Genomic DNA, 27,909 nt, shown 5'->3' on the forward strand with positions numbered 1-27,909 from the left:
ACTAAATGGATCAGTACAACCAGAGATTTGTCGGTATACCATCGGAAGATGAGACCCCCAGGTCGGAAGATAGTCAAAATGCTACTGGGGAGGAACAGAGGATGAGTTCAACTAGCCCCAGACGTGATGACGCAGCTAGCTCAAAGCTGAAAGGACGGCTAGCGGCCAAAGGTGCTGGTGGTGAACGGCAAATCCGATGTTCTAAGGATCAACACGCCATTGGAACCTGGAATGTAAGATCTATGAGCCAGGGCAAATTGGATGTGGTTATTGGTGAGATGTCCAGATTAAAGATAGACATTTTGGGCATCAGTGAACTGAAATGGACTGGAATGGGCCACTTCACATCAAATGACCACCAGATCTACTACTGTGGACAAGAGGACCACAGAACAAATGGAGTAGCCTTCATAATTAATAGTAAAGTGGCTAAAGCAGTGCTTGGATACAATCCAAAAAATGATAGAATGATCTCAATTTGAATTCAAGGCAAGCCATCTAACATCACAGTGATCCAAATATACGCCCCAACCACAGATGCTGAAGAAGCTGAAGTAGAGCAGTTCTATGAGGATCTGCAGCACCTACTGGACAATATACCTAAAAGAGATGTTATTTTTGTCACAGGAGACTGGAATGCTAAGGTGGGCAGTCAGATGACACCTGGAATTACAGGTAAGCATGGCCTAGGAGAACAAAACGAAGCAGGACATAGGCTGATAGAATTTTGCCAAGACAACTCAATGTGCATAACAAACACTCTCTTCCAGCAACCTAAGAGATGGCTTTATACATGGACTTCACCAGATGGACAACACCAAAATCAGATTGACTACATCCTTTGCAGCCAAAGGTGGCGGACATCTGTACAGTCGGTAAAAACAAGACCTGGAGCTGACTGTAGTTCCGATCACGAACTTCTTCTTGCACAATTTAGGATCAGACTAAAGAGATTAGGGAAGACTCACAGATCAGCTAGATATGAGCTCACTAATATTCCTAAGGAATATGCAGTGGAGGTGAAGAATAGATTTAAGGGACTGGACTTAGTAGATAGGGTCCCGGAAGAACTATGGACAGACGTTCGCAACATTGTTCAGGAGGCGGCAACAAAATACATCCCAAAGAAAGAGAAAACCAAGAAGGCAAAATGGCTGTCTGCTGAGACACTAGAAGTAGCCCAAGAAAGAAGGAAAGCAAAAGGCAACAGCGATAGGGGGAGATATGCCCAATTAAATGCAAAATTCCAGAGGTTAGCCAGAAGAGATAAGGAATTATTTTTAAACAAGCAATGCGCGGAAGTGGAAGAAGACAATAGAATAGGAAGGACAAGAGACCTCTTCCAGAAATTTAGAAACATTGGAGGTAAATTCCAGGCAAAAATGGGTATGATTGAAAACAAAGATGGCAAGGACCTAACAGAAGAAGAAGAGATCAAGAAGAGGTGGCAAGAATATACAGAAGACCTGTCTAGGAAGGATAACAATATTGGGGATAACTTTGATGGTGTGGTCAGTGAGCTAGAGCCAGACATCCTGAAGAGTGAGGTTGAATGGGCCTTAAGAAGCATTGCTAATAACAAGGCAGGAGGAGACGACGGCATCCCAGCTGAACTGTTCAAAATCTTGCAAGATGATGCTGTCAAGGTAATGCATGCTATATGCCAGCAAATTTGGAAAACACAAGAATGGCCATCAGACTGGAAAAAATCAACTTATATCCCCATACCAAAAAAGGGAAACACTAAAGAATGTTCAAACTATTGAACAGTGGCACTCATTTCACATGCCAGTAAGGTAATGCTCAAGACCCTGCAAGGTAGACTTCAGCAATTCATGGAGCGAGAATTGCCAGATGTACAAGCTGGGTTTAGAAAAGGCAGAGGAACTCGGGACCAAATTGCCAATATCCGCTGGATAATGGAAAAAGCCAGGGAGTTTCAGAAAAACACCTATTTCTGTTTTATTGACTATTCTAAAGCCTTTGACTGTGTGGACCATAACAAATTGTGGCAAGTTCTTAGTGGTATGGGGATACCAACTCATCTTGTATGCCTCCTGAGGAATCTGTATAACGACCAAGTAGCAACAGTAAGAACAGACCACGGAACAACAGACTGGTTTAAGATTGGGAAAGGAGTACGGCAGGGCTGTATACTCTCACCCTACCTATTCAACTTGTATGCAGAACACATCATGCGACATGCTGGGCTTGAGGAATCCAAGGCTGGAGTTAAAATTGCTGGAAGAAACATTAACAATCTCAGATATGCAGATGATACCACTTTGATGGCTGAAAGTGAAGAGGAACTGAGGAGCCTTATGATGAAGGTGAAAGAAGAAAGTGCAAAAGCTGGCTTGCAGCTAAACCTCAAAAAAACCAAGATTATGGCAACCAGCTTGATTGATAAATGGCAAATAGAGGGAGAAAATGTAGAAGCAGTGAAAGACTTTATATTTCTAGGTGCGAAGATTACTGCGGATGCTGACTGCAGTCAGGAAATCAGAAGACGCTTAATCCTTGGGAGAAGAGCAATGACCAATCTCGATAAAATAGTTAAGAGCAGAGACATCACACTGACAACAAAGGTCCGCATAGTTAAAGCAATGGTGTTCCCCGTAGTAACATATGGCTGCGAGAGCTGGACTGTAAGGAAGGCTGAGAGAAGATCGATGCTTTTGAACTGTGGTGTTGGAGGAAACTTCTGAGAGTGCCTTGGACTGCAAGAAGATCAAACCAGTCCATCCTCCAGGAAATCAAGCCAGACTGCTCACTTGAGGGAATGATATTAAAGGCAAAACTGAAATACTTTGGCCACATAATGAGAAGACAGGACACCCTGGAGAAGATGCTGATGCTAGGGAGAATGGAGGGCAAAAGGAAGAGGGGCCGACCAAGGGCAAGGTGGATGGATGACATTCTAGAGGTGACGGACTAGTCCCTGGGGGAGCTGGGGGTGTTGACGACCGACAGGAAGCTCTGGTGTGGGCTGGTCCATGAAGTCACAAAGAGTCGGAAGCGACTGAACGAATAAACAACAACGTGAACCCAGTTATTGAATCTTCCAAAACGATGAGGTAGACTATGAGTTAGCAACACGTGGCTCTCTACTTATTGTTAAAGAATATGTAGACCTGCCATATTTGGGCTGCAAAAATGTGGACAGTTTCATGGCTACCATCTAGTTGTTGTCCAGAATTATGCTGCCAGATCTGGAAGCCCTAGTATATAGCAGGGTTCAGGGGCTGCTACCTAGTTGGACGTGCATACTTAGTATCTTCTAAAACAAGAGCATCATATCTCCAGCATGATTGCTCCCAAAAGTCGCCTATGGTATGAAATAAGGGCTATATATTCAGCCAATTATTGTAATTTTACAATAATTTTTAAGATTTTTTACAATAATGTTTAAGATTTTATTGTAACTATGAAATTATTGTCCTTTGAAGCAAGATGAAGAGTATAGAATGATTGTTTAATGGAGGGTTATTATTATCCCACCTTTATTTTTATAAATAACTCAAGGCAGGGAACATACCTAATACTCCTTCCTCCTCCTGTTTTCCCCACAACAGCAACCCTGTGAGGTGGGTTGGGCTGAGAGAGAGTGACTGGCCCAAGGTCACCCAGCCGGCTTTCATGCCTAAGGTGGGAACTCTCAGTCTCCTGGTTTCTAGCCCAGCACCTTAACCACTGGACCAAACTAGCTCTCTATCTCTTTATGAGGCTTAGGTCCCTTTATGCAGGGACTGCGCAGCTGGTATGCTGGGTTAGCATAACGTGATCTGGATATGTATTTACTTCTTTGAAATAGGCACAGTGATGTAGCCTTTCCTTCATCAAGTATGTGTGTGTTGCACTTTCCAGCTGGGTTTGCATGACACACTGAACCCCAGTTCACCACAGCATGTTGTGAGAAGCCAGCCTGTGGGTTAGATAATATCTTAGGGTATTGCATAATCCATGAATTTTGGACTGAGTACAGCATGTTAGTTAACCATAAGAAATCATGTCATGAAAACACAACTCCCAAAATAACCTGGAAACCATGTTCTTAATATTAAATGCATTTTGAAAGGGAAAAGGCCATCAATAGCTTTTGATACAGTTAACTTTAGTTCCACCAGACTATATTAACTCTATGTCTTCATCTTTTACAAAACTTAAAGCAAAGAGAAAAATTCCTGATCACCTGCAGCTAGGCATGAAAAGCCAACTGAGTGACTTTGGGCCAGTCCCGCTCTCTCTCAGTCCAACTCACCTCACAGGGGTGTTGTTGTTGTGGGGAAAAGAGGAGGAGGAAGGAGTTCTAGGTATGTTGCCACTTTGAGTTATTTACAAAAATAATAAAGGCGGGATAAAAAAAAAATAAAACATTTCAGGGACTGTGAAGAAGAGAAACCAAAACAACAGAAGGTTTAGATAATTAGATACTTCCCAGTTTGGGGATTTATAACCATGCTAATCAGGGCCCTAAGCCTCCCGTTCCTTCCGCCGTTGTGCAGCCGGCTCCCAGGCGTCTACTCGAGCGAACTGTTCCATTCAGCCGAACTGAGCACGCTCCCAGGTCCAGGCGCAGCGCTTTCCATACATACGCCGGTTCCCACCCTCTCCAGAGCCCACCTTTTCCAATACGGCCCAAGGGCAACGCTAAAAAGGGTTTCTCTCCCCGCCCTCTTGAGGCTGGCATGGCTAACGCTACCCAGAGCACTTTCCATGTGTTCTAACTACAGCGCAGCTCCGGGCTCCCTCCCTCCCAAAGCACCCTGGAAGTTCGGGCTTCCTGCAACGCTGTGCCTTTGACTGGCCGTCCCAAGCCCGAGATCAAGCGAGCTTCGGGGAAGGGGAAAGCCCGTCCCTCCGTTCTCTCGCATCTCCTTCACGGCATCCCACTCCGGCGCAGATCCAGAGGAAAAAAGAGGAAGCGACCACAGCTGCTAGTCTCCTCTGAAACCTACATTTCGCTAGACGTCTTGCAGGGCCAATGAGACGCTTCCTCGAGATGGGCGGGCTCTTCTTTCCCCCCACAAATAGAAGAGCTGCTCATTAACCTGCCCCCTTTTGATCTTTGTCGACACAGATACCGGGAACTCCGCCCTCTTTTCCTCTTCCTGCCCTCAACATCAACGTTTCCTCTCCGGACCAATGGGAAGTTATATCTAGGCTTGATGGATCTTTCCCGTCCCCAATAGGAGCTTAGAATCAGCAAGGTCCTGCCTCCCCAGTAGGCGGTGTCCCCCTCCCTAAGCAGGCGGGCGAGGAAGGCCACGGTTATCGATCCTGCTGCTGGTAGAGGGAGGAGGAAGCGACACCAGAGAAAATGGCGGCAGTGGCTGCGACTGCGGCGGTGCCGGGTGATGGGGGAGCTGGCGAGGTCGAGCCCATGCCAGGCAGCGAAGCCGGCGCAGACGCGCTCCCTGCCGGCACTCAGGCCGCCGTGGAGTCGGCGGTGCTCGACGCCAGGGAGGATCCCGAGCCAGCCCCGGGCGAAGAGGCTCAGCAGCCGCCGCCGCCCAAGAGCCCAGCGGGGACCCGAGACCTGCCGCAGGCCCAGCCCAATCCGGACCCCGTGGGAGAGCCTCTTCAGCCGCGCTCGCTAACGGCGGCGCTCTCCGGCCATTCTGAAAGGGAAGAGGAAGACGAGCAGTCCCCGCAGCCCGGCTTGCCGCTAGTACCTCCGCCGCTGCTTGCAGCTGGGGGCCCCGCGGGGCCGGAGCCCGGGGAGGAGCCGCCCCGGCCGGAGGAGGAGGAGCCGGATGCTGCCGCCGCCGCGAGTACTACCACAACCGTTGCAAAGCAGCCGGAGCTTTCGGTGACTGTGGAGCCGGTGGCTGCCGGAGCAGCGGAGGAGGAGACGCTGTTGCTGCCGGGCTCAGAGGTGCTGGTCACCCTGGATCACATCATCGAGGATGCGCTGGTTGTGTCGTTCCGGTTCGGGGAGAAGCTCTTCTCTGGAGTCCTCATGGATCTCTCCAAAAGGTGAGCGAGGCTGCCCGGCCGCGCCCTGTCGTCGCTCTAGTCCTTCCTCTCCCACCGGACCTCCAGGCTGTTGAAAGGAGACGCATCGGCCGCTGCCCTCGTCACCCAGAGTGGCTTTGGACTCCTCTAACCTTCAGCTGCTGCTGCTGCTACTGCTGCTTGTTCTTTTTTTTTCCCTTGTAGTGTCTGCCGAGTCGAGGCCTTGATCGTCTCCTGGGCGGCTGCACAGAGAGGTGGGGCGAGCCATGAGGTGTAGGGCTTCCTGGCTCCACCAAGGGGGCGCGAGTGGCCTGTCGCGAGTAGCCTCGTGGCCCAACTCGGAGCCACGAAGGCCTCCCTTTCCCTTCCGACCTCAATTACGGCTAGCCATTATTAACTTTTTGTCCTTCGTTTAGTTTTTAGATTCCTTCTCCCCCAACTTTGGTTCTAACTTAAGTGAAGAAGTGAATTGTACAATCAGGGCTGGAAGACCACCATCTGTCCTACATGGTGTGAATATACATTTTTCTCCATGCCTCTGAGCTTGAGAGGATACTGGCATCTTGTAGCTGTGGCAAAAAAAAAAAGACTGTTCTCACCAAACAGTATAGGTTTGTCCTGCCTTGTTGCTGTAGGTATTTGAGTGTTCCATCATTTGGTTATCCTTCCTTCCTAGTTTTACAGTACTGCAGAAATGATCAGTTGCTATGCTGGGAGGAAAAAAAAAAGATAGAATGTCTCCTGATACAGGTATACACATTAGAAAGATATTGTGTATATAGGCTTCCTTCCTGCAGGCAGGATGAAAACTACTCATTTGTATATTGCAAGGTAACTTCTTCAGGCATAAGCATTAATTGTCCTGGTTCTGAGGAACTTGCATGAGAGAATTCTGTGAATGCCCTTTAATTCAGTTCATCAGGTTGAAGTATATTTGTAAACACTCCCAATATCATCTACCTTATAGCTTTCTTTGGAAAAGATTTTAATTTTTACATGCACACCCAAATGCATAAAGAAATTACATGGCACTGGAGGAAGCAGTCTTATTTGTCTTTTCCATAGTGTACTTGATTGGCAAAAATCAGTCATATCCATCCCTATGTGGTAGGGTTGAGCCTGTTCCCTTATTTACAGAAAGAAACAGCTTGTGTCTTTAGATCTTAGCTAAGATGAATCTGAGGTCATATAGCAGGATTTCTGAGAACTTCAGCATGTGAGTCAATCTTTCAATTCCTAAGAGGAATATGAATACTGTCAATTTAAGAGAATATCTGTAGCTCAGGGTTGAACTGTGGAGTCCTTGGTGTTCTCTGAGCTTGGTGGTGTAGGTAGGGGTGTTGTCTACCAAGAAGAGAGCAACACCCCCACCAACACTGTCAGGGCAAGCTACTGTATATAAACAGAGAGCAAACCCCACTCCCTTCCAGCGCTGAAGATGTTGCCTAGCTGAAGATGTTTCCTAGTCGGGCAATGAAACGTCTGCAGGAAAACAACCAAGCTCAGAGAACACCAAGGACTCCACTGTCAATTTATACCATAAATTGTTTTGCATTTTTAATTCATTCTTGTGGGCTAAGCATTTCCAGGCGCATTCTATAAGTCTCTGCTTTCATGCTTAAAAATTTAAATCATGCAGAAGGAACCTTGTGAGATACAAAAGGGCTTGGAAAGCCTGCTACTTAAAAAAAAATGGAAGGAGGAACTCGGGAATTGAAAAAGATACAGGTGGTTGGGGACAGTAGCCTTTTAAAATTGCAATACTGCAAATTAACACGGTGGTTAAGAGGATGACAAGCAAGGTGGATTGCCTGAATTACAGTGGCAATGGGTGCACCCATGGAAATCCTTAAGAGCCAGGTTGGGGACAGATCATCCTGGAGAAGGTCTGTTTATGTGGTTGCTAAGAGTCAACACTGACTTGATGGCATATAATCAATGTAGGGTGCATTGCTCGTTATAAGAGGTGATTGACTTTTCCCTTGCAACACTATCCACATACATGGAATGTATATATTTCCCCCCCCCCTTTTTTTTTTTGTAATTGGTATATTTTATCTGGCGCTAAATAGATCCATGCTGGCTCTTGTCTTAAACAGATGGCACTATCTGGTACCTTATCTCACCTGAGTCTATCCTGGAGGGTCAGCCAGGTTTCTAAAGGAGTTTGAAGTGTGGTATCTAGCAATATTAGTTTTCTGGTAGGTGGGTGTATTGGGCTGTTTTATCAACTCTAGAACATGTAGCATGAGCAAAAGTCTTAAAACATTTCTGACTACCTGCCAAAATTTCAGGTACATACTTTAATTGTCCAATGTATAGAATTTTTCATATTGGTTACTATCTTTTAGTATATGAAGTATGACCATTCTTATAGCCTTACTTGTAAACAAATATAGGAAATGCTATTTCTAGCTCCTTCAGAGTATATAGTAAGCAGTTTATAAAATGTGATTGAACAATAATTATGCAACACTTGCAGCTATAGGAAGGCTGGTTCTTGTGATGTGTGAGAGGGTGGTACAATGAATTATATTTCCAGTATACACATTGTCATAGTCCACAAAGTATTTAAAGAGTATATTATATAGAATTGATCGTGTACTGCCATTGACGCTGGTGGGAGGTATAGTCCAGCATTTGAAGAAGAGAAAATATAGGCAGTGCTTATTCATAGCAGTCTAGGACCTAATGTGCATGCATTTTTCCCGCATATATAGCCTTAATGGATCTGGTAAAGTGTCTTACCTTACATTTTCTTTTGCAGGTATGATATCGGAACTATGCAGAGCTGAAGTAGGGTTGGAAAACAGTAACACCAGTGCTCTTGGTTTAGCTGGATAAAGCAAAACTCAAACCCATGAAAGAAAAAAAAATTAAAACAGCAAGTTGTTTCTCACACCAAGCATGTATATTGCACACCCTTAAACAGTGTTGTATTAGTAGCTTGTCTGCTCTCTGATGTTTCTGCAGCTATCATTAACATTCTTCTTTAACAAAGGATAGGAAACTTTGCCTCTGCTCCTTGCTTAGTTGATAAGCCATTTGATATAGGTGTAGGTAGGTGTTATTGTTTCATTTACTTCAAAGAACAGTAGTGCTTTTTGAGCTTCCTCTGTTCTGTTATATAGTGGATAGATAAATAGATGACACACACGCACACACAGGGGAGAGGATAGGGAAAGGACAGGGGGCATGCAGCTTTTAATCTGGTTGGCAAATTTGAAGCATGTTATAGCTTCAAATTAAATCACAAAACATCCTGTTAGCAAAATGCAGCCTGGAGAGATTGCTTCCTGCCCATTCACCCTGCTCATTTTAGCTTTCTTATTTTGTGCACTTATTTCAAAACCAAGTAGTGGGTGCAGTATTCTTAGAAATAAACATCATGCTGGATGTTAGTATTTTGCTGTGTAATGTGCCACCTACTTAAAATGAAAGAATCTTTTAAAATAATGGCACAGAGAAATTGCTGATGCTAAGGAAACTGTGTGCGTGTGTTGGTGCTTTTAGGTGCCAGGTTATTAAGTCTGGAAATAGTTCAGATATAATACGGTTTTGCAGTTCTGTACAGTTTTATAATAAAACATGACTAAAGCTTAACATTTTTATGAAATGCATATGTTTACCTACAGAACAATAACATTATTGAGGTGATTGTAACAAGCACGTTGTTATAAGGCATTATCTTACAAAGCTAAGATAATATTCATCTGATCACAGATTCCTCATAAGCCACATTCATAGGGCATCATAGTTAACCAAACATACTTGCTTACATTAGTAAGGCTCTTTGGGGTTTGATATTTGAAAACTCTGTGCCTAACACCTACAAGTTTTTCAAATGATCTTGGCTTGTTCAAATTGCAGTAAAAATGACTTTGCCTTTACATTTCAATGATTGTGATATAATTTAGAATGAGTGGGTTTGAATTACCCTTTTTTGTCCATTGAGCTGGTTGGAATAATATACAAAGATGGTCTTTTGCTGCTATGTGTATTAAGTAAACATTCTTGTGTGGAAGTCATAGTGAAGAGTTTGTGCTTAAAAGGTGTTAAAATGAAAAGGTGAACAATCATTTGATGGCTGGATCCTCAGTGTGCTTGGCAGTGGAGGTAGAGTGGGCAGGACCATGTGACATGCATCTGTGAGGCCAGGATTTTCTGATTTAATGTTTCCTGAGTTTTGAGGAAGAATTTTAAGTGTTCCTTTTAAAAATTAAGTCATTTTAAGCTCACACTGCAATATTCATGCATTACTTGCCTCAAACTGCCAAGAAATTTATGTTGTCAATTTTTGACAATTGTAGATGCATTCAGGGATCTCAGATTACAGAATTCTTATATATAATTACCTTGATGATTAGGGCTAGTATAACCAAGGAATACTGTAACACTGTCTTTTGGTGCAAAACCTTTAACCACTTTGTCTCCTGCATATGGTTTAAGTTCTCTTAAATCAGCTTGTGATGGAAAACAATCTCTGCATTATTCAACCCAGCCTTACTATCTATGTCTAGCCAATTTTATATCAAATATATATTTTGTAACACTATCGTATAGGTAATTCTAATTTTCAGATAATCAAGTTTAGATACCAGATTTTAATGGCATGGTAAACCTTCAATTAAGAAGACTTCAAATGCAATAGACAAAGCTGTCTTGATATTATATGCTTCTGCACATGCATAGAATCCCATTTACCATTTTATGCATATATACAATACATGAATATGCAAGTATAAAATCCCACTTGGATTTAACAGACATTCTGCTTTCACAGATACTTCCCTCCCCCCAAGTCCTTTGCATGGATGGCTATTACATACAGTATGGAAGCGCTACAGGCTTTCAAATCCATATACTTTTTTTTTCAGCCGTAACTATTTTTGATATATCCATGTATCTTGAGCTAGTATGTGTGTGATTTACCATATTATGAATGTACCATGTGGTTGCTAGAATAACTCCAGATTATCTTCCTTGAATTATATTAACTGTGTGGCTTGTGTCCTTGTGTAACATCCCTCTCATCCTGCTGCTTAGTGGTCATCTGAAACTTTGGTTTCATAAAGAGATTTTTTGGGGCTGGAGTTACTAGCAGACCAAAGGTTAACATAATTCAGGATGACTCTGAATTAAGAACAAAACAAAATTCCTTAAATTTACTTTCCAAAGCCCTCTGTAAGCAGGCAGTTCAGACTTCTAGCAAAGGTAATCTTATCTTTCCCAGCAGCCAGCTATATGAGAAGGATGAAAGAGCCAAAAAGAAAAGAATGGCAAAGACAAATGGTGGCTCTTCTTACCATTTGCTTCAACCCTTTTACCGTAGAGGTGTAATGGAGGCCTGAACAAGTTACTTCCCCAAAGGTGGCCCTTAATAAAAATAAAGGTTGCCCACCTTACCTTAGAACATTGCCAGGGTAGCAGCCTGTCATGTGACTTGCATAACTGAATCGGTGTAAGAATTCTCTGGCTAAGATGATACTCTAACAGTGGTACCTGTCTTTCCAGATATTGCTGACCTTCACTTCTAGCAGTCCAGCTAAGAGGGTCAATGGTGAAGGATGCTGGAAGGAACATTTTTCCATACCTGAGCTACACTAGGCTTGTTTTCTCTCTTGAATGTTTGCAATTTTAAACTCCCATTTTTTAAAACAACGAATATACAAATAGTTACAGAACTGTGCTACAAAAGTATCCTGCAAAGAAATATTTAAGCATCTTTTTTGTAGGTTCAGATGACTCTTAGGAGTATCACAGATGAAACTCAGATTCCCGAAGTGGAATGTTAAGGGAGGCTAAGGAAAGACAATGGTAGGTAGGACCAGCCACAAAACATTCATTTGCTAGGAGAATTGCATCATTAGGATGCTCTCTGCTACTCCAGAGGGCCTGTTCTGGGCCAGAGACATAGCTACAAATAAAGCACTATGCTGGAGGCTGGCGCTTTTTTAAAAAAGTCAAGTGGGATAAGGTGTCTAGTGAAAACAAAAGTAAAGTTTCTGTAGCCACAGGCACCATAGTTGTTACACAGATCACTGGCGGAGGAGGAGGGGGCCCTCTCCAGGGGGAAAAGTGCACAGGCAGTGTGAAAACCCTTGGGCTCCCAGCCAAGAAGATCAGAAAGGAACCGCCTTAGTGTTCTGGAGTTTTTAGTTTGGTTTCAGTTTTGCAGGATTCTGCCTAGGGTAGAACAATAAGTACTAGAATCCAATTCCTGATTCAGCGTAGTTCTTCGCCCTAAATTCCTAACAACAGTATGTAGTTTGCCATTAGGATAAATAAAGCGGTGTCCCAAAGCAAGCAGAGTTGGGACAAATAGTTATTTTACCAGGTCTGCTACAAGCCATGAAATAGCTGCTACTCTGCCCCTCTTAATAATGGCTGTAGGAAAGAAGCAGGGAAAGGTGTGTCTTGAATTAAGGCAGCAATACAGATTGTTGAGAGGGAGGAGAGCAGTTAGAGCCTGGGAGGAGGGAAGTTACATGTTTGTATTTATTTATTTTTTTTGGTACATGTATAAAACTAATATGGCAACTAACTATTAGCCTGGAATTCTATGAAAGCATCTTGACATTGAAATTACTGATATCTCTGTGTTACTGCATTGAATTCTGCTGAAAAAGGTACATTGGCAGCAGTTGTGGCTCACTGTTCAAAAGCTATTGTATGTTGGTACAGATCTAAAAACCCATAAGATGTTGGCCTGGCATGTCATTTTCAGGTGTTAATTTCAATTTTCCCAGCCCAGGAGTTCATAAAAATAAGTAATAAAATATAATATGTTCGATAGATCTAATCATAGAGAAGCTGAATGACAGTCTGATGTCCTTGAAAAGAGCTGAAATGTGGATTAAATATAGTCCATTATTAGATTTCCTCACAATTGTCAGGTTTCCAAAAAAGGTACAACATCAAATTGGTAAGTTAGCTAGAAATCAGCTGAATTTCTAATGTTAGGGAGAATAATCAATGCAAATTTAAGCCTTAAGCCTTCTTGATTTCAATGAAAAAGTTAAATATACATCTTCTATTGGAACTTTAAAAGTGCTTGGCATTGTCTAGATTGTGCCGGGAGAGTTCAGTATATATTTTTAATTTGGATTACATCTCCCATCATCACTGATCATGCTGGATTGGGCTGATGGAAGTCTAAAATGTTTGGGATGGAGGAGACATTTTCAACATTGGTTTTGAGATGTTGAAAATCAGCAGAACTTTCACATGGAAATATGTATGACAAATTCAGTAAGACATTTTTATAAGGAGACAAATATATATTCAGTTATAGTGGTTTAATGCTTCTAAATAAAAAGAATAGCAAAAGTTCCATATTTAAAGCGAAACATTGATAGTACAGCAATAAATACTGACTTGGTTCTTTAAGTTCATAGTTCCGTCAATGAGGTATAATAGGATGGGTAGTTTAGGAATATCTAATAATTGGCAGTCTCAGCTGAGCATCTCAGTACCTCTCTTATCCTGTAACATATGCTAGAGCATGGATTCCACATCTCAGTAGCACTTTCCCTTTTTAATATTTCGAGACCCTCAGCTTCCCTATCTGTACATGCCCCAAAGTATACATCAGGCCTCCACTGTCCCCTCCCCATTTTTGCAATGGTCTGTTGCCAATCTTCCTATCATCCTGCCCAGCCCCAGTCTTCCTGCCACACACCTGCCAAACTTAACAACACTTCCTTTCCTCCCATCAGCCTGCCCAGTCTTCCCAGTCTGTTAGATCTTCATTTGAAAATCACTGCCTTTTTAATGCTAAGTTTCCAAAAAATTCTTATCACAAAGATCCCATGGAATTTCTTCATGTCCCAGCCAGTTTGGAAATTCCTGTGTAGGTAATATTACCTACTACATAATATTAGGAGAGAAACAAGTGATCTTGTTTAAATCATGTTGAATGATACAAAGCTGTTAGGCAATACTCTGAAATAATTTTAAATTGGACAAACTAATTTTTATGCCAGTTACATAATTCTCCAGTGTAGGTATAAAATGTTGCTACTATCAAACAGCACTTTGCTTATTAAGCAAAGTTATTTCAAGTCATTAAATCATTTATGATTGTGTGCTTTGTGTTCTTCACTTGAACTGATTATATTGATTTGAAAACAGATGAGAGGCCCACACATTTTGACTAGACTTTCATTGTTAGTCATCTGGGTTATTACAGGATAGAATGGAAAGGAGTATTTCAGTTCTCAGGTTTTGTATATACAGGATGCAGCCAGAAAGAGTCTTGTGTATACTGGGCCTGTGTATGGGCTGCATAATCATGTAGTGAATTGGCACTTTCTAATGAGAAAAGCAATTTCTTTGAATGAGAGCTTGCCTATCTCTAATGTTGTGCAGTGCACATCCCCAAAACTCAGTCACAGTCCTCTACCATTTGAATTCTCTCCCAGTTCATATGGGGTTTGGACAAGCAGATCAGGGCACAAAGTGGTATTTCAGGACTGACAATTTCAAATCCACTGCCTTAGATCATAAAGTCAAAGAAAATGTGAACATCAAATTTAAACTCTTGATTTTTTTTTTTAAGCCATTCAAGACAAAGTTGAACAGTCCTCATGTGTGATAAAGAGGCAGTTGAACCATATGGAATGCCCATTAAATTCTAGTATATTATGGTATTCAAAATGATCCTCATATAAACTACTAGAAAGTGACAAATGGAGATTTGTGGTTAACTGTGTGTTTCTTTCTTGTTAAGGTTTGGACCTCATGGAATTCCTGTGACTATATTTCCCAAACGGGAATACAAGGATAAACCTGAAACCATGCAGCTCCAAAGTAAACCATTCCAAGATGAGACACAAGTGAAATGTGAAGCTAACGGTGTAGTTACAGACTCTTCTCCCATCCAGCCATCAGAACCTAGCCTGGCTAAAAGCCTGTGGACTTCCAAGCCGCCTCCCCTTTTCCATGAGGGGGCACCATACCCTCCTCCTTTGTTTATCAGGGACACATATAACCAATCAATACCTCAACCTCCACCTCGAAAAATTAAGCGGCCCAAGCGAAAATTGTACAGGGAGGAACCCACTTCTATTATGAATGCTATCAAACTACGACCCAGACAGGTCTTATGTGACAAATGTAAGAACAGTATTGTTGCAGAAAAGAAAGAAATTAAGAAGGGCAGCAATGCAAGCGACTCCTCAAGATATGAGGATACTAGGAAACGAAGAAATGAGAGCATAACTACTGTGAATAAAAAAATTAAAACTGATAATAAAGTTGATGGGAAAAGTCAGAATGAAAGCCAGAAAAAGAATTCTATGGTCAAAGTTGCAAATATTGTCCACAGCCGAAGCAGAGTAGTCAAAGTTCCCACTCAAGCAAATACATCAAAAACTCAATTAAATACTAAAAAAGTTCTCCAGAGCAAAAACATGGATCATGCAAAAGCTAGAGAAGTTTTGAAAATAGCCAAAGAAAAGGCACAAAAGAAACAGAGTGCAACTTCAACTTCCAAAAATGCACATTCAAAGGTCCACTTCACACGGCGTCTTCAGAACACCAGCTCAGGTTCCCTGCCTCCACGGTTGCGTCTCAAGCCACAAAGGTACCGAAATGAAGAAAATGACTCCTCTCTCAAGACAGGGCTGGAGAAATTGCAGAGTGGCAAGATGGCAGCTAAGCCCCAGTCTCGCTGCTCGTCTACCCGCTCAGCAGGTGAGGCCCCTTCAGAAAATCAGAGCCCCTCAGAAGGTCCTGAAGAGGCCAACAGTGAGGTTCAGGACACAAATGAAGTGCATGTACCTGTTGATCAGGATGAACAGCAGACCATGGGCAAGAGAGGCAGCAAAAGCAATATTACAGTTTACATGACCCTTAATAAAAAGAAATCTGACTCTTCCAGTGCATCAGTGTGTAGTAGTGATAGCACAGATGACTTGAAGTCCACCAATTCTGAGTGTAGCACTACTGAAAGCTTTGATTTTCCTCCAGGCAGCATGCATGCACCTTCCTCCTCCTCCTCCTCCTCCTCCTCCTCCACCTCCTCCTCTTTAAAGGAAGAGAAAAAGCTCAGTAATTCTTTGAAAATGAAAGTCTTTTCAAAAAATGTCTCTAAATGTGTCACACCAGATGGCAGGACCATATGTGTAGGAGACATTGTTTGGGCCAAGATATATGGCTTCCCATGGTGGCCAGCCCGTATTCTTACTATAACTGTGAGCCGAAAAGATAATGGCCTTTTAGTCCGACAGGAAGCTCGTATTTCATGGTTTGGGTCCCCAACAACATCTTTTCTTGCTCTTTCACAGCTCTCCCCCTTTTTAGAAAATTTTCAGTCGCGATTTAATAAGAAGAGAAAAGGTCTTTACCGCAAGGCCATTACAGAAGCAGCCAAGGCTGCTAAGCAGCTAACTCCTGAAGTTCGGGCCCTGCTGACACAGTTTGAAACATGAACAAAGTAAGGTAGGCAAGAAATGTGGAGGCTCCATGAAATGTCTAACCTAGTTAACTATTTTGAAGGACTTGGGCCAATTAGACACACACAAAAATGCACTCAGTTGGCTGCTTTTTATACTGAAATTTCCATTTGTAGCAATGTCTTGACTGAAAGTTAACCTTAACAAAGTTGTACATGCAATCAGATTAACCTAAAGTGAGAGCTCAGTATTTTTCAAGAGAACTCTTTATGTTTTTTTGTAAAAGTTAAAAGTTCCTTTGCCCACCCCATGCACGGGAGCCATAACCTCAGCTGAAGAGCAGTTTATTTGCAGGGAATTTTTACTAGTTTCTACCCACTATATATACCATTTCAGTGTGGAAAGGGGAGAGGGCAGGGGAGGGAAATTAATCCAAGAGATGGAATTTGCAGGCTTAACTTGGATAGTCCACCTTAAATGCAGAATCCTAGGTCCTATCTCACTCGTAAGCTTTATTTCTGTAGTTTTACCCAAACTACTTTTACTAGTGTAGGTGGGCCCAGAAAGGTCACCTATGCCTAAAAATGCTTCTGTTCCTGCTGGCCACTTTAATTCCTTTAGAAAACAGTCTGACTGGAACTCCGGTAGACTTGTTTGATCGTTAATAAATGAGTCTGTGGTCACTTCTTCTTTTCAAATGCTCGAAATTATGCTATGCACCCATGGATAAACATACAAACTTCAGGTTTTGGCAAGTTTAAGAGAAAGCCAGTTGCTCACATCAGATCTGGACAGTCCTTCCATGTATGGAGTCAAGGGCTGTTAATGCTGCATTAGGTGTGAATTATATAACTTCCTGTTGGGGAGGGGAGGGTGCTCCTAGGACACTTGTTCTGAGGGTTAGCTTGAGAATTTTGTGTTGTGTAAATAATTAGTCAGATTTTTTTTCCTGACTACTTGTTCTTAAATCCTTAGGATACGTCCCAGTAAATTACACTTTGTGAACTGTCAGATGTGTAATTGTTGCATTTGGATGTATCAAACTGCATATTTTTTTTAAATATTTCCATTTAAGGTATCTGTTTGCAGGTCAGAAAATATGGAAAATGTAATTGTGTAATGCTCTGAAATGTACAAAAATGTAAATAAAATTGACTAAATCTAATTATTTGTGTGTGTTTCTCAAAAAGCCTTGAAGAAAAATCAGGAAGTGAGGCTGGTCTGTTTATGCAGTTCTTAGATATTCTGAAGGAAATAATTCTTTTTTTGCTCAACATTAACTAAACTGGCTTCATTAGCTGCTTATAAAATAGTGGTGCTCAAAATAACAGAAGTTCTAATTTTTATAAATTCAATTGTTTCCATAAATGTTTATCAGTAATTCTGCAAGAAGTACCTTCCTAGATGATATTTCCCACCTGTGTTATTGAATGTTCCTGCTCTCAGATATTCTGCTTGTCTCATGCTTTGCACTGGGCAGTGAAATGGAGTTAATTCAGCTAGATAGCGTGCTTCTGTGCAACAGACTCTGCTACTTGGTGTTTAACTGCTATGAGAGGGCCTAATTTTATTGCCCAAAAATTTACACCTGAGTTTTATGAGTAGACATTTTCTAAAAAACAAAAAACAAACGAAAATCAGGCTAACATATGGAGTCCAAAGAAATAATGACTAAAAGCTCTGTTGTGACTGTTTGATGCTAAGGTATGTTTCTCGTTATAATCAAATGTTATTCAATTTTTCCAAAATACTTGAGTTTTAAACTGGTTGCTGTATACCTACTTTAGAAATACGCTTTAGAAAGTTTCTCTGCTTTCCTGAGGAACTCCATTTGACAAAGCTCACAATCAATTATTGTAAATTTCCAGATCTATTGAGAAATAAAGTTGTATTCAGTCAGCCAGTGCTTTTTGAAATTAAAGAACACACAAAATGGCATGCAGTCCTATTTCAGTCCTGTACTGTGTATTCTCTTTCCTGCAAACAGAAACCAATGTAGTATTTAAATGAGCAAAACATGCTATGTCTTTTTTTAAAAGGCAGGCTGTGCTCAGGATTATTTTTTAACATACACTGTCAGTAAATTTGAAAATATAGCTCGGCTTAGGGTTGCTGTGGACAATCTGAAAGTTTGTTCTGAATTTGTAATGGATGGATTAACCCTTCAGACATGGTCAAAGTTGAACATTAATACTAGCTTATGGAAGTACTCTCAACGAGATGCTTGCTCCTTCCACCTTGGAATCCTATTTCCAAACCAGTTCTTCTAATAAATTAAGAAGCTAATTTAAACTATTTATCTTCCAAATTAATGCTGTTTCCAATATAGAACAGGAATGCATAATTTTTTCCAAGACAAGGAATGGGCTTGAAGTGGCGTGTTGGGGGTACACTCCCAAGAATTAGGCTGGGGACAGGATAAATGTTTGACTTGTTTTCATTTACACTGAAAATTAAAGATAATGGATATGATTACTCCCTAATCAGGGTTTTTTTTTGCCACATTAAAAAAAAAACAATTTTGGAGGTCTCTAGATCATACCAAAGGCTTGCAGGAGCCACGTGGCTCTGGGTTGTGCATCTTTGCTATGAAAATGAAATTCTCTGTTCTGCTCACAGATTACAGTATGGAAGGTAATATACAACTTTACCAGTATCAAGCAGGAATTTATTAATATTTTTTCTTGTATAACCTGCTTCAGACTGGTGCCTTTTAAAAAGTTTGTTCTAAATGTGTTTGAATTCTGGAGTTGTTAATGGCATTCTGATGCCCTTGGCCATGACTTCATGTCATTTTATGTCCTATGAAAGTCTTCATTTACATGGTTAATTTTTTTAAATCGTATAGATGTCATACAATATGTAATGAATATCACACTGTTTGTTGCAAGGCATCAAGCTGATTAATGTGATTTATTCTGGATGATGCTTAGACTGGGAGGGAGAAAGCAACTGCTGAAGATCAAAATGAAATAAACACCGGCTTGGAGTTCCAGCCATTTGAGGAGAAAGTGCCTTTCTCATGCAGAATATTGTGGATTTTCATTCAATTACAGCTCTGTGGGTCCGTAATGTGGGGTTAATCACCCCTACTGCCCATGTAGCTTTTCAGAGGCTGAAGAAGCTGCAGAGGAGACTGATAGGATAACATACAATTTTCATGAGCAGGTTCTTTGTATACAAACTCAGATAAAGTACAATTTGATTACATCTTTTGATTAAACTTGGTATCAGGGACTACTGCAGCTTCTGTGAAGCCTTGTGGTTTGCGTAGCATATTGGACAAATTGTTTAAGGCAATTTCTTATGCCATTTCAGCAATCTCTTTAATGAAAGAAATAGTGACTGTGCTCTTGCATCAGTATGAATGAGGCGAAACTAATTCCCTTCATACGTAAGTTGAAGTGTCTCTCACCTTACTGTGAGAATCTTACCACAATCCTACACAAGTTGTATGCTCACATTTTAGTGGAAATTAGTTGCACAGACTTGCTGCATTGGTTTGCTGAATTACAACTTCTATAGGGCTGTTGGCAGATTAAAGAGAAGCTTTTCATGCAACTTGTAATTGATCTATTTTTAGTCTGCATAGTTGTAGTAACTATAATCAAAACTACACTAGCTTACTTCAGCAAAAGCAATGAAGAATCTTGTACAACTTCAAAATTGCCCATTTATTATGGTAGAAGCTCTCAAACTATTGTTCATTTCATCTCAGTTTTTAAGTTGACGATTTCATTTATGTCCTGCTTTTTCTGTGAAAGCCCAAGCCCAAGGTACAGTGGAGTTTTCCCTGATTTCATCCCCACAACAACATGGGGACAATCCTATGAGGTAGGTGAGGCTCGGAGAGTCACCCAGTGAGCTCCATGTGTAAATAAAAACATAAATGTGTATAAATAACTTACTTAACTTACATATTTATATTTAGTGTATATAATATCTATTACATTTATATATAATTTATATAAATATGTGTTTATATTTCTTTCACACTTGCCTTTTACACTTTTATGTGTTACGTATATTCAAGTGGAGATTTGAGGCCGGCTTTCTCTGGGCCAAGTCCAGAATCCTCCTACTACGCTGCTTATGTCTTAATTATATCAGGCTGCAAGCTAAAAATCAAGAAAAGCATAATGTGTATCCTAACTCCAAGAAATCTTAAAATGACTTGGCATTTGTCAGATTTAGCATAATTCCTCTCAGATGCTATTGTTTAGCTAATCTATGGCCTAATGATCACACATATTTAGAGCAATCTTTAGAATAAAAGTAACATTAGCACACAGAATGTATGTGCATGACCCTTTGGATTATGACCTTAATAATTTGTCCATAGAAATGTTTTAATCAGGATTGTGCTAGCATGTTTATTTTAACAACCTTTTATTGCATGTTAATCTGCACAGTAAATGAGTCCCCTTGGAGCCTGGTGTTGGGTCAAAAGTGTACTTGGGAAAGGACAAGTGTACGTCATTGAGAGTTGTCAAGTAGTTAATATAATAACACACTAATTTAAATGAAATGAGAAAACTGCTAGTTCCAAGCTCAAAAAAAGGAAAAGGAAATGATAAATAGGCCAGAGCTTGTATCTAGAGGAGCTGGCAGTGAATGAAATGATACTCCTGTGCAACTGGAAAGGCAGCAAGGAAGTACAATTAAATATGGAAAGTAATGGAATTACACCAGTAGCTTGGAATGAGTTCATACATAAAGAGTTCCACTCATGCCTTAATAGTAATCCAGCTATGAATAATAGGTCAACACTAGATTGAACTAAAATTGAGTACTTTCAGGTTTTGTTTTAGTGACCACTGGATTAATTTGTCTATCTAAATTTGCCCAATAAAAATGGCAAATTGCTTAGGAAAGGAGATAAAATGCAAGCTTTGAATTTATAATGGGAAAACACAAATATCTTAATGGACTAGGCAAGCAATTCACTTTGCCAGTGATCTCTACAGGAGGGATGTTCTAAGCTTTTCCATTGCCATCAGTCCAACAAGAACAAACTGCATGCCTTGCTGAACTAGACAGTATAACACACACTTGTGTGCATTTTAAACTCTTAAGTATTTATATATGTACACACACATACCCAAACTGAGTTCGAGCCTTGGAGACAATCAATCTTGTTACCAGGGCTGGATTTAAAGTTTTAATTAGACAAAAGAATGAAAGTTAAGGCTACCCTTTAACCATGCTAATAATGGCAGCTATATACCTTTAGGATCAAAAACATCTGAAAACAAGCCCTGGGGAACAGGAATGTGCTGGTGTGTTATATCTGGAGGAAGGAGTATTAGGTACGTTCACTGCCTTGAGTTATTTATAAAAATAATAAAAGTGGGATAAAAATAAAAAAATAAGATAGGTCTTTGGTCTGATCCACCATGGCTCCTCTTATGCTATTAAACCACAGGGCTATACAAAGAGGAACAGGTTTATCATTCTTAATGGTGGAGCAACCCAAGATAAGGTCAAGTCAACTGCAATCTTGTATTTTCTCTCATACATCTGTCACACGGGTTTCCTTTATGCTAGCCAAAGAATTACTAATTTTTACATAGGAAATATTTCTTCTTTAAGTGATGAAGTGAACATCAGTGAATCAAATTAAGGGCATTTGGTATTAGTACAAGAATATTAGAAGCAGAGAGGCTGAAAAATAGGATGTTAATTATAGCGGTATTAGACATCTTAAATCAGAATTCTTTGCTGTTTCTCCCATTAAGTAGGACTGACTCTATGGAGCAACCTCAGCAACATACATCATTTAGCCACTACTAATCACAGAGGAAGGTTCATCTGAAATCTAGCCTGTATGAAGGTTTTTGTTTCTTCGGTATGGTATGGTCTTCTAATGTTCTAAGTTGCAGTCATGACTTTCCTCATTTCCAATAGCTTCATTATCTAAAATCCTTTTGAGAGTAGTGGTTCCTAACAGTACTGTCTGAAATTTGGACATTCTAGTTTTTCAAAGTAGAAGTGTCCCCGTTGCTCTTTCTCATTCCCAGCTGGCCTGGTTTGCAGGCGTGTACCTTCATCGTGGACAGTCTCCTGGAGTAGTTGGAACAAATATAATTGCTGCTCTTCCCACTTTGAGCAGCATGAAGTAGTACTGTAATGAGGAAGCTCTAGAATATAACGCCTCTGTCCTTGGTCATAGTACAGCGTACTACTCTGCCTGCAGTGCTAATGCCTGTTTCTCCTGCAAGCTGAGACTCTTGGCAGATTTTGTCTTAACTTTGTGACTTTTTTCCCCAGCTTATGCTTCCTTGCTTCCAGTGTCATACTAGCCTAATACCTCAGTAGTTATGGGCTATATAATGTAGTGTGTTAGGGAGTCTATTGCTGGAGCCGAAGATACAGAAAAATTATCATTAGATGCAGGATTTCTGTTGGCTATTTTAGAATTTTCTGTTTTTGCATATAGGAGTTTCGGATTGCTCACATCAGTGCAAGTATTACAGTGGCATCATGGCTAACCTCACAAATTCTGACACAAATTATTTCAAAGCATGTAACTGTATGGATGATGCTCTCCTAGCAGATCTTGTCATGATGAAGTAGACATACTGAACTACTTGCTCTTCACTGAAACTTTAATTTATGAGCAAGATCTTTCAGGACAAATCTCCTACATTTTAGCTGTATTAGAGGACTCTGGATTATTAGAATAAATTTTCTCCATGTCTTTTTCCACATTCCACATTTTATGTATCACTCAGTTTTGTTCTAGGTTGAAACGAATTAAAAGTTTCATATATTATTCATAGGGAAGATGTTGCAATGCTTTTTTTCCATTTTGGTAGCTGCTCTTTACACCCTTTTTATAGTATTACCAACAGAATTCACCATCCTCATGGCAGTCATAAATTGAGTCAGCGTTTTTGTTAAAGCATCCCCAGCACATTCTCTTAGATTCCATGGATGGAGTTTCCACCCAAATATGAATTACCTCACTTTTTAATAAGGATTTTCCCTCCAATTTAGAGAAACCCTTTTGAGACTTTTCATCATCCTATTGAATGCTTTTTAACTTCAGATAATTTAAAAAGCATAAGCTCCAGTAATGACCTTGTCTACATCTCTCCATTGGGAGAACTGAACATTTATTCTTATCCACCTGTTCTTCAGGCTTCTGTCAATCCAAGAGTTACCTTTTCATGTCATGGCCGTAAGTATCAAGGGGTGGGGGGAATGCCACATGCATCATATCACATAAATGATGCAAATTATGCAAGCTGCCTCCTTGGCATGATAACATGCCTCACTGTAGTTTGGATCAGATGCTATGGTCACAATGGCTATAATTTAACAGACTCAAACATGGATTAGAGGCTTTGTTAAAAGCTTTTTGGAAATCTATCAGAAGACAGACAATATGATGTGGTGAGCACCAAGCATCATGATAATTTGCACCCGTGCCTTTGGGCCCCACTGGGATGGAAGAGAGCTTCCTAGGGATCCAATTCACCTTCTAGCAAAGTGTTTTGTGACTACAAATACCTACAATGGGTGCCGTTTGATGGATAAGCAGGTCTCCCTGTGGCTATTTTGAATGCGTGCCTAACACACGCTCTCAAATTCAAGTGTGCCCCCCCCCCACAAATAACTTGTATGTTCCTGACCTAAACACGCATTTACCATCTCTTTCCTTTCTATTTGTGAGATGTTAGTGGGATAAAACTTACCTTTTAATAGATAATGTTGATTTTTCTTCTACAAGACTTGTTCTTCCACCAATCTCTCAGACTAGATATTAACTCTAGCATTATGCTGACCATTTTCCCCAGTTGTTTTAATACAATCAATCTAGGGTAGTACCACCTATTTTTATTTAAAAAATCAACCATTTTATACTTGAATTAAGAACTCTAACACAGATACCATCTGGATCTAGCTTTGGGGGGAATAATAGTCTGGATCCAGCTTTGGAGGCGTAATAATGTGTATTAGAATATAATCCCTGGTCACAAATATTTGCCTTAATTCCTCAAATTGCTTTCCTAAAAATTGCAGTTTAGACATGAGTATCTGCTCTACTAATTCTGTAATAGGCAACCACAAAGATTATTTTCAGCTTTTCTGCAATTACCTTATTCTTCTTTAATATTATTTTAATGTCCATGTTGCCGAATAATTTAATTGCCTCTTAGATGGTTACCTCCCTCTGATATAGTTAAATATTTTTGTCATTGATTGTCCATCTTAATACGAAAAGTTATATGGCCCTCAAAATCTTTTTTTGACTATCTTATCAAATATGGTAATTTTCTTGACTTCTGATTTAAGCAAGAAAAATGATATTTTTCATTTTTAACAAATCCAATTACATGAGAACCCTTATTTTTTATCACTGATGGTATGCCTCAGAAATGAGACCTGATGCAATGTAGTATTTTAAATGTGTGCAATAAGTTAGGAGGTTACCTGTCCTACAAACTCACTAGATGGTCTTCAAAGCACACTCATCTCCACTTTTCTGTGGAGTATGGGAATACAGGTAGTCTTCACTTAACAATGGTAATTGAGCCTGGAATATCTGTCGATAAGCCATGCAGTTGTATAGTAAAATGGCATCGCTTAGTGATGGCAATCCTAGCAATTCCCCTTGCCATTGTTAAGTGCATTTTACCCATTGTTAGCCTAAGCACCCACCCCAATCCAAGCCATTCCAGATGGCCTTGCGCAGCGTGGCTGGGCTTGCTGTCCCTCAAGGCAGGGTGCAAGGCTTCCAAGAGGGCAGAGATGGGGGGAGATAGGTAGGGTGGGGGGAGTTGAAGCTCCCCTGCAGTTTTTAAATGCAGGCGGGCTGCCAAGTGCCCAAATTTTGATCATGTGACTGCGAGGGAGCTGTAACAGTCGTAATTTCGGGCATAGGTCGTAAGGCCATTTTTTCATAATTTCATAATTTTGAATGGTCGCTGAACAAATGGTCATTAAGTGAAGACTACCTGTACTGACCAGTCTTAGGGAATTATTTTATAAAGGTTATAAAATATGTTAAACAAATGCTGATAAGGACACATTGTGTTAACTTTCATATTGAGTTTAAATTTCTGCAATACTGTTTCAGTGGAATAAGCTCATATCCATTTTTTAAAAACTGATCTATAATAATAGTATGAACATGTGGAAATAAGCTTACACTATTAATTCATACTTTTTCTTTTTCAGCTCAGAGACATTAATCATCTGCTGTATTTATAGAACTCTTTTGCACTGGCATGAAGACCGTCAGCTAACCAGGAATTACATACACCAGAAATGCCACTTTCCTCTGAAATCCAGAACATGGTGTACACTGATACTTTTAAAAAAAGAATTGTACCCCTTTTCCAGGAAGATCTGTATGTATTGTAAATTTAATTTCAAATCCAAAATATTGACAATATTTTATAAACTATTTTTGCAATAAATAAGGCATGAGCCAAGGAGCCTATTCAACATGAACACAGAAGGAACCACTTGAAGTACCAGAATGAAGAATCACAAAGTGTACTCTTACTCTTCAAATGCAATTGTCTGAATGGGCACCGGCAACTGATCAAGACATCTGGAAAGTTGGCTGTAAAATTCTGAATATTTACTTTTGTTCTTAGTGTGTTACATTTTACATCTTAACAAATATTACTCTTTAGTGCAGGTGTTAGCCAAGCTGTAACCCTTTACTGGAAGCATGTCCAAATTCAGCTGTGTTAATAAGTACTGACAGATTTGTTTTGAGACAAAGGTTTCCACAAAGAAAGCAGCAAGGGTAAGAATAAATAACTCTACCTTGAGTAATTATGGCAAAGACCATCCCTTTTGGAAATAGTTTGTTGGCTAGAACAGAGGGTCATTTTTAAAATGAGCAGTGAAGGAGGCTGCATCAGTGTACAGATCTTGTATCTGCTTGCGTTCATCTAGCAGTATCTGCCACGAAGAACAGGTATGGTTAAGATGGAATAGTAATTGGTATCCAAAGTCATGATATGTCTTTTTCTAGCACAGTGGTATATTGCACATTAAGTTAGTCCTAACTAACATGTTCCACTGAGACTTCCTTAGCATTTTAAGATTAGTTGGTTTACACAGATTCCTGTCCCAGGAAGCTTCAAATCTGTTCTCAACAGGACTTGAGTTTTTAACAGCAATATGTTTTCACATTTCAATGAGAACAGGTTATGCCAAATTTTCACAGGATTACACTGACAGCCTAAAAGAGTTACTTGTTCAGTATTTTTAAACTGCTTCTCATTTTGAAAGTATGCAAACAATTGAATCAGCAGCAAGATTCACCAGTTAGCTTGACAAAGTGATGTCAAAATAAATGCACAATATAAAGATTGATATAATTAACAGTTTTCATGTCAATACAAGGATGCCTTCTAATATATAGATTTGAGTCTTGTAGGATATTAAAATACATTAATAAGAAAAATATTTTCTAAAATTATGTATTTTAGAAAATATTCCAGCAAATACAGCAAGTGTCCAATTCATATTTTCCAAGTTGCAATCATAACTTTCCCTCTTTATTTTATTTAGCAACAGATTTATATTTTAAATAGCATTTGAAGCAAGGGAAAGATGTTTATTATGATACAAGTCTATATTAAAAAATTTAATAATTGTCTGTGAAAACATTTTTAAAAAGTATTTATAAAGATTCCAGAGCACCTACTTAAAAAAAACCCCTACATAACAATGATTAATAGTAATTTCAACTATGCCACTTTTCAGAAAAAATTTGGTGACTTTTAAAGGTTCTGCAGTACTCTTTTCACTGACGTTAAAGTGAGAGAGAAATGGTGTAGGCTTTTCTCACAATTTTTCATTCAAAAAGATTATTAGAAACTAATTTGGAGGTTAAAAGATACTGCAATGAGATAATGCAGTGTTGTCTGCCTTTGGAGGGAAAAATGCTTTTTTAAAAGCATCTTTTTAATTTAAAATGGTGTGTTTTCACTTGAAAAGTTGCATAAAGCTTGAGGGGGTCACCATGGCACAAAGTGATAGTTTCTACTCAGGAAAATGGTATCAAGCTATACAAACAAGGGTACATATTTGATTATGGGCAGAGCCAATAGTGCCTGCATAGACAACATCCCACTGTTAGCCAGAGCTCTAATTTTTTTTCTTCAAGAGCACCGATTCTGCCTATTTTACCACCATAATTCAATATGTGGAGAAGCCACAGTCTACCTTATGTGTAAAAAAGAAGGGGCTAAGTTTGAAAAAGACACAAGATGGCTACTTTATATTGCTCATGAAGAATTGAATTGCAACCACCTTGTTTTTCATTTTGAGATGATGCTGTCAGGGAAAATTTTAGTGGTAGAAGTATGTATTGCTTTTCACTTTTTTCTTTGGTTGCTTAATATTTAAGCTTTGCTCCATATTACCTTTTATGTCCATATATTATGTCACCATGCCTCCTTTATTTGGTAGACTTGAATAAGGAAAAATATTATTCAACTTTTACAGTTTTGCCTGAAGTTAAATATTCAAGAATTGTTGTGTACCATATTTTCAAATAAAGCCTTGATTTGTTTTCTCTGCA

The 27,909-nt window shown here is 39.9% G+C and overlaps 1 protein-coding gene across 3 annotated transcripts; it reads left to right on the forward strand.

Annotated features, from left to right (window-relative positions):
• Positions 1-5,255: 5,255 nt before the first annotated feature.
• On the forward strand, positions 5,256-27,909 carry PWWP2A (PWWP domain containing 2A). Of its 3 annotated transcripts, none has more exons than XM_063292475.1 (3): positions 5,256-5,979; positions 14,690-15,654; positions 25,542-27,909. In XM_063292475.1, the coding sequence occupies exons 1-3, from the start codon at positions 5,321-5,323 to the stop codon at positions 25,553-25,555; spliced, it is 1,638 nt and encodes a 545-aa protein (XP_063148545.1). In that variant the 5' UTR covers positions 5,256-5,320; the 3' UTR covers positions 25,556-27,909. The 3 variants fall into 3 exon arrangements, with proteins under 3 accessions (XP_063148545.1, XP_063148544.1, XP_063148543.1); XM_063292474.1 differs by having other exon boundaries at positions 5,260-5,979; positions 14,690-16,401; XM_063292473.1 differs by lacking the exon at positions 25,542-27,909 and having other exon boundaries at positions 5,260-5,979; positions 14,690-17,520.

This window comes from Candoia aspera, chromosome 2 (genome assembly GCF_035149785.1).
Source record: "Candoia aspera isolate rCanAsp1 chromosome 2, rCanAsp1.hap2, whole genome shotgun sequence".
In the NCBI taxonomy this organism is placed as follows: Eukaryota; Metazoa; Chordata; class Lepidosauria; order Squamata; family Boidae; genus Candoia; species Candoia aspera.